This window comes from Papaver somniferum, chromosome 7, assembly GCF_003573695.1.
Source record: "Papaver somniferum cultivar HN1 chromosome 7, ASM357369v1, whole genome shotgun sequence".
Classification (NCBI taxonomy): Eukaryota; Viridiplantae; Streptophyta; class Magnoliopsida; order Ranunculales; family Papaveraceae; genus Papaver; species Papaver somniferum.
In genome coordinates, this window is record NC_039364.1 from 69440116 (window position 1) to 69446862 (window position 6747).

Consider the following 6747-nt stretch of genomic DNA (forward strand, 5'->3'; position numbering starts at 1 on the left):
AAACGCTATTCTTAATAGCGCTAAAAAAATGCTATTAAGAATAGCGTTTTTTTCTCAGCCGTTAGATTTCAACAACTCGTCGTAAATCTACGGACAAAAAAAAACGCTATTCTTATTGGCGTTCAGATGGATTCCGCGAACCCTTCCACGAAAAGGTGGAACCTTGCTTAGATTTTCTGTGAAAAACCCCAACTTGAAAGCCATTAGACTTGACATTTCATGATTTTTCCACACTTGGAATATGTTGGATTCCACCGTAAGACTTGCTCTAACAGACTACTAGACTACTAGTGAAGTAGTCATCCGGTCAGCACACAATAGGGTACCACGTGGCTTACTGTTCGAAATTTTCGCAGTCGAAGCCGCCAAATCAAAATGACGCATCCTTTCTGTTCTCCAAAAATAAAAAATAAATAAAATTAGGAATGAAATACAAATGCTAGTAATAATAGAATAATCCAGAGTTTTATTTTTGGTTGCTCTTTTGCAAAAGAGAAAGTAGAGAGAGAGTGGGAGAGAGCAAAAACACGACTCCCATTTGTGTTTTCTTCATCCTTTTTCCTTTAATCACAAACACAAAGCATAGAGAAATAGAGAAAGAATGAAAACCCTAGCTCTGGTTACTGTTTAAACTACTGAAGAAATCATCGATGAGGTCAGTCCAGATTCATTCTTAATTTCTAATCTCTCCATTTACAAAATTGATTATAATTTTTTTTCCTTTTTTTTTGTTGTTATGTTTCTCTTTGAAATCTGTCTTTGATTGAGTATTTGTGTTTTTCGTTTTCCATAAGAAATGTGTATCAGGGTTAATCCTTGTTTGTTTTACTGTATTGGTATCAGGGTTTTTTCTTAATCTTTTTGGTGGGTGATTATGGAAATGATTAGAATCTTTATATTAGGGTTTACGGAAGTTTGTTGGTGAATACAGCTGATGGAATTTCTTGTGTGTAAGATAGATATGGCTATGGTCCTAATTTGTGTATGTTATACAGAAATGTAATTGAATTACCTTGAGTGAGAATTTCTGATGTTAGGGTTAAAAAGTCTGGTTAGTGAAATGGATATGAAATCTAGAGAGTAAAGGAAATAGTTGAGGTTTAGGGTAAGATGGGAGCTGAAACCATAGTGTTGCCTAGCCCTACCTTATCTGCCGACTTTTATGAACAAGAATTGATACAACTTAGATGGATTGGTAAATTTGTACCACCCTTTAAAATGTTTTCCCATTATTGGACAATATGTAGTATTCATGATGCTGTTAGAACTGGAGAAATTTCCAGTGCGACATACAACCGCTCTTCAAACATTTTGAGGGTTTATATGCCGTCTGTCGATAGATCTTAGTAATCATATGGGATTGAACATACATGTAACATATTATGATAGTATTCAACTAGTGAAGATACTTCAAGTAGATATGCTTGTGGTGCCTCTGTGTATGTTTTTGTAGTAGCATGGCACAAACTCTGGGCTGTCGTGACCTTAAAAAAAAGGGCAGCCACGTTCGAATCTCCTACTTTTCCCATGCATTTACTAGTGTGTCATGTGTATGGACTAGGCGTGAGAATAGAAGTAGATGGACTAAATGGTCGATAAGTCTAGCCTATTAGGAAATTCACTCTTTTGAAGAAGGGAAAATTAACACCAATTATGTGTCTTCTTGAAGTGCTTTTAACCCTAGCGGCTATGAAAGTTTTCCGCAACTGATTATCTGAAAACTACAATCAATAAGTACGTGTAAATGGTATTGACTGGTTTTCTGGTTCGTGTAAAATAATACAAAACAAGACTCTAGACACTCACAGATGGTTCTTACTTATCTGCAGTCATCAAAACTCAATAATACCCATTGATTAGTGATGCATGTTTTTCTCCCTTTCTTTCTCATTTTCCAAAAGATATTGTCTGATAGGTTTTTTCATGTTTTAAATTTTTTGGTTTCTGGTTCTGCGCTTGCTTTCTGGAATGTCAAGCTCATTGCTGTTGGATTTGTAAATTTCTGGGACTGGGTCCAATATGGTGAGGATTGTGTTTATTTGTGGATGCTCAATTTCTTAGAAGTAAAACCGGCTTGTGTGAATTACATCAGTATAGTGTTTTTCTTCTTCTTCTTCTTCCATTATTTCCTTGTTGTACTCTGATTTTGTTGAAGTCTACTGTGTGGTCTTGCTTCTGTGATACTTGGCTCAGAAATGCTATTGTTTAATTAAAAAAAGATAGTGATAAGTCATTTTCCTTTTGGTTTTGGTTTTTGGATTAGGATGCTCAAAAAGCAATCCATCTAGCACTCTGCAGTTTTAAATTCTCCAATTGACATAAGGAGTGGGATTTTTAGAGCTCAACAGGCATAGAGCAATTGGTAGTACTGTTTCTAGCACTAGAGTTTTGGAAAGTCTGATTATATTGTGCTTCGCTTATGCATAGCAGCTTGTGATGCATCTCATTTTGTTGGTATTTTTTCTCAAAATCGAACTATTAAATAGTGTACTTTTTGTTGTTGTTTGACTTGACTGTGCCATAGACAGAGAGCAATATCATTAACACGCATTGTTGATGTTGAGTGATCTGGATGCTCCAAAGCATTTGAGTTCAACATTTTGAATCCTCCTAAAATGAAACCAAGAACAAATGGGACACATAGAGTCCAGAGATCAAACAGTTCGCAAGGAGAGGGTCCAAATTGGATCCTTATAGCAGGCGGTGCTTTGTTGAGTACATTATCAGTTCGGCTCGGATACAAGCTCAAGCAGGTTATGGATACAAGACGGATGGAAAATAACAGTGACTCATTGAAAGGTCTTATACTATGTAACTGATTGATATTTGTCTAATGCATAGCAGGGTCTAATATGATATAGTTTCTTGGTTGCAACTATTCTCTGAACTTTACTTAACTAAAATTTTGTTAGTTTTTCAGGAAATCGAATATCCAGTGACAAAAGGAAGTCAGGTGTGTGCACGCTGCAATCAAACCAATTTTCCTATACCCAAAATGGAGATGGGTACTACAATTGCCTTTCAGGTGCAACACTGCGATCTATTAGCTTAACCTCCATTGAGTCCACACCCAGATTAAATTTCCAGTCTTTCTGTAGAGCTTGATTCCCTAGTCTTGGTTACATATGTTTTTGGTATGCAACCATCTTAACCCTGCAACTGAGAGATACGTGTTTCATTTTCATAGGATCACAGTTAGTTTTTCCAAGTAGCAAGAAGAGGGGTCCAGGTCACGTGTAAATATCACATTTTGTCTCACGCAAACATGGCACGTTGTGCTGCTGTATGCAACATTTTACATGATTTCCAACAATTAAATATACCAAATTCAACACTTGCCCACTGGAAGTCTTTTTTTTCTTTGTTTTCTTTTATGTGTGTGTGTGTGAGAGTGTGTGTCCATAGTGTCAATATACTCCCATATTATGCGCCATTATTCATTCTAGATTAGCAATTCAACTATATTATGCTGGTAGTGGTAAATGTGCGCCTTAGATTTTCTCTTGGTTCTTAAAAACTATGTATAGTTTCCTATATGCTATAGAAGCACCCTTCCATTGAATTACGTGTCGAGCTGTGATTCTACAGATGTATTGTCTCCTCAAGAATCCACATTGAGAAAAAATCTCATGTCCAAGAGCATCAGTTTTTTAGTTATTCAATATAAATCAGATAGTTGTCTTTCGGATTTTTCTTTTATAATTATGATCTGATTGTGTTGTGCAATTTGTGTAGAATGGCATGTGTTATCTGATTTATTTCTATCTTTACGTTCTTGTTCAATTTGGACAAAGTTATCTGGATAAAATGCGTAAATCTTATTTGTAAACTAAATAGCGTATATCTGCTTGTGTGACTTTACAGTGGATAATCCAATCTCGATTTTTTGAGACCCTTACCCTTCTTTTCGTTCTCTTCGTTTGGTCTGTATCAGGGAGTGCAGAAGATCTGGTGGAGGTTAAGTGTCAATCAAATGGCCCTATGATGAAAGAAACTACCATGCCACTACCGTTAGTGACTATCCCTCCAGAACCCAACAGAGAAAATGGCGTTATGTGGTCTACATCTCCCGATCGCCTAGAGCTGCCTCGGAAGCCATTCCACCATTCAAACAGTTCGGACTCTCCATGTGTTTCTGAATCTGGGTCCGATATCTTCACCAAACGTGAAGTGATACAGAAGCTGCGGCATCAATTGAAAAGAAGGGATGACATGATTGTGGAGATGCAGGATCAGATCATGGAGTTGCAGAGTTCACTCGGGGCTCAGCTAACACATTCTTCCCTCTTACAGTCACAACTCGGCGCTGCTAACAGGGACCTATTCGACTCGGAAAGAGAGATCCAGAGGTTGAGGAAGGCAATAGCAGATCATTGTGTTGGAGAAATGAGTCATCCTGAGGATCCAACAATGGCCAGGAACTGGTCAGCGGAAGGACTAAGTAATGGGCATGTGAATGGGTTCCGTGATGGAGAAAATGATTTGGAGTTTGTGGCCAAGGGGAGAGGAGATATAGAAAGATGCGAACTTTTGAAGAGAGAAGTGGGCGATTTGAAAGAAGTTATAGAAGGAAAAGACTATTTGTTACAGAACTATAAAGAACAAAAGGTGGAGCTTAGTTTGAAAGTGAGGGAATTGCAGCAAAGATTAGCTTCTCAAGTTCCAAATATTTTGTAGACCTAGAAGAACAGTTTTGTGCATTCTTTTGTGTTTCTTTTTACTCCCAACTAGAAAAGAAAAGCTTTCTTCCCTCTTTCTTCTACCCTCTCCTTGTCTAGGTAGTACGTGTTTCATGTTGCGTTTGTGTGTCGTATCAGAGAGAGAGAGAGAGACAGTGGTTAAAGTTGTAGGCAGGCTTCATTAGGATCAATTAACCTTTTGTAGACAGACCAGAATTTCTGTTCTAACGTCTCTAACCAATTTAAAGGGAACGGGAGATCAATTTCACTAACACAACCCTTGAAATATATCACGGTAGTTCCTGGGTAGTACCAGAATTTTTTACCATTGTTCTTTTATATATATGCATATATGAGTGGTATCCCATCAACTCCAGTAAGGAGGAAGTCAGGGTTCGATCACCACCGTCATAGTAGAGATTTGTATTTAAATTAGTTGTATAGAGGGGTTTGGCGGGGTTGGGTCTAGCAGTGGGGCTAGTCCAACTGGCTGGATTTGGGTAGGGGCCTGGGTTCGGTTTTAGCCTATAAAAAAAATGCATATATATATATGTGTTGTTTCCTTGTACGGCTGTGAAATTCATATTGGAGTATCTTTTAGTTACGGCTGTGTTTGTGAAATTCATTTCCAATAGGCAAATAAGATTGTGATTTGTGATGAAAATGTTATTCCCCACTTTCTTATCTTCAAGGATTAATTTTCTCTGCCTCTCTGATTAATTTCTGTCAATCCTGTTGAGTTTCACACATATCAGTTACACATGCACCATGTTAAAGTTATTTTGAGACCACCCTTCACCCGACACCAGCATCAAAGTAACACACACTAGAACAAATAGTCTGTACATTTGGAACGTAATTAATTCATTTCTTACACTAAATTTGAAACGAAGCCCCATTACTGCAGCTTCCAAAATTGATTTGCCAATTTCTGTCTAGATATAAAAAATAGTACGTATTTGAAGCTCATTGATAGATCGAAATAATAGAGGAGAACGGGAGATCAGGAACAACGAGTAAACTGTAATAGGCTGGAAAAGGAAGCTTCTCTTGATAGAATCTGGGTAGTACGTAAAATGGTTTAGATAGAGGACACTAACTGGCTATGCAAAAGCGTATTTGTCATCAACTACTCAATGTGAAGAGGGTATCAGTGGCAGAATTTTATCCTGCTTCTGCAGAAGGAGATATAAGTAACTGAAGAAAAAGGAATGCAGATTGATATGCTTACTCATGATCAACTCTATGAAGACCTGTTATAACCTAAAAACTTATATCTATGTCAACAATCTTACTAGGACTTGGAGAATAGAAGGAAAAATGAGACTCAGCAGATCCAATCCTCTTTCTGTTTAGATGAAAAGTACCATTCTACCGTGCAGAGTGGTGCCAGTAAGTTAATAGATAAATCCAACTATTTTAGAATCATAACATGACAATCTGGTTTTCAGAAATCTCGTACAAGGATTAAACCCACATTATACCATTGTTCCAGACAATTATACTCTGCTCTACCAAGATGTTACCATATTGTTATGCAAGACAGGTCCCAAGACTAGAGGAACTCCAAGACAATCTAGGGTTCAAGTACGAAGGTAAACAATGAAACACCTTGATTTATCAGAAGACATGGTTGAAAATAAATTTGGCAAACCGAATTCCATCTATTCAGCTCACAGCCACAAATTTGGACGGCTAATTCCAAAAAATTAACATGGTATCGACACCTTGTTTTTGGTTAGGACAAAATCTGGACAATAGAGCCAAAACTGCATTGTAAAGCAGCCGAAACAAGGTGTCGACCTCTTTTGATACTAGATGCTCAATGAAACTTCCTATTTGGTGTTTTCTAAATACCTGTTATGACCATAAAACATATATAAAAGCAATGAAAGAAGCAAGAATTTCACACATAAAGATACAATATAGGGTTAAGGAGTGATGATACAGAATGAATCAAGCAACTAAAGCTATATTTATTTATTTCATGTATTTTTCGCCTTCATGTGTTGCCACCGATTATAAAACAGGGAATTGCCTGGTACAGATGATTCTGCCTTTTCCTTCT

At 37.3% G+C, this 6747-nt stretch overlaps 1 protein-coding gene across 2 annotated transcripts; it reads left to right on the forward strand.

Moving 5' to 3' along the window:
- The first annotated feature begins 457 nt into the window (after positions 1–457).
- Positions 458–5007, forward strand: LOC113297565. Of its 2 annotated transcripts, none has more exons than XM_026546073.1 (4): positions 458–655; positions 2525–2799; positions 2921–3025; positions 3935–5007. In XM_026546073.1, exons 2-4 carry the CDS (start codon positions 2616–2618, stop codon positions 4675–4677), a joined length of 1032 nt encoding a protein of 343 aa, XP_026401858.1. In that variant the 5' UTR covers positions 458–655; positions 2525–2615; the 3' UTR covers positions 4678–5007. The 2 variants fall into 2 exon arrangements, with proteins under 2 accessions (XP_026401858.1, XP_026401859.1); XM_026546074.1 differs by having other exon boundaries at positions 2529–2799.
- The last annotated feature ends 1740 nt before the right edge of the window (positions 5008–6747 follow it).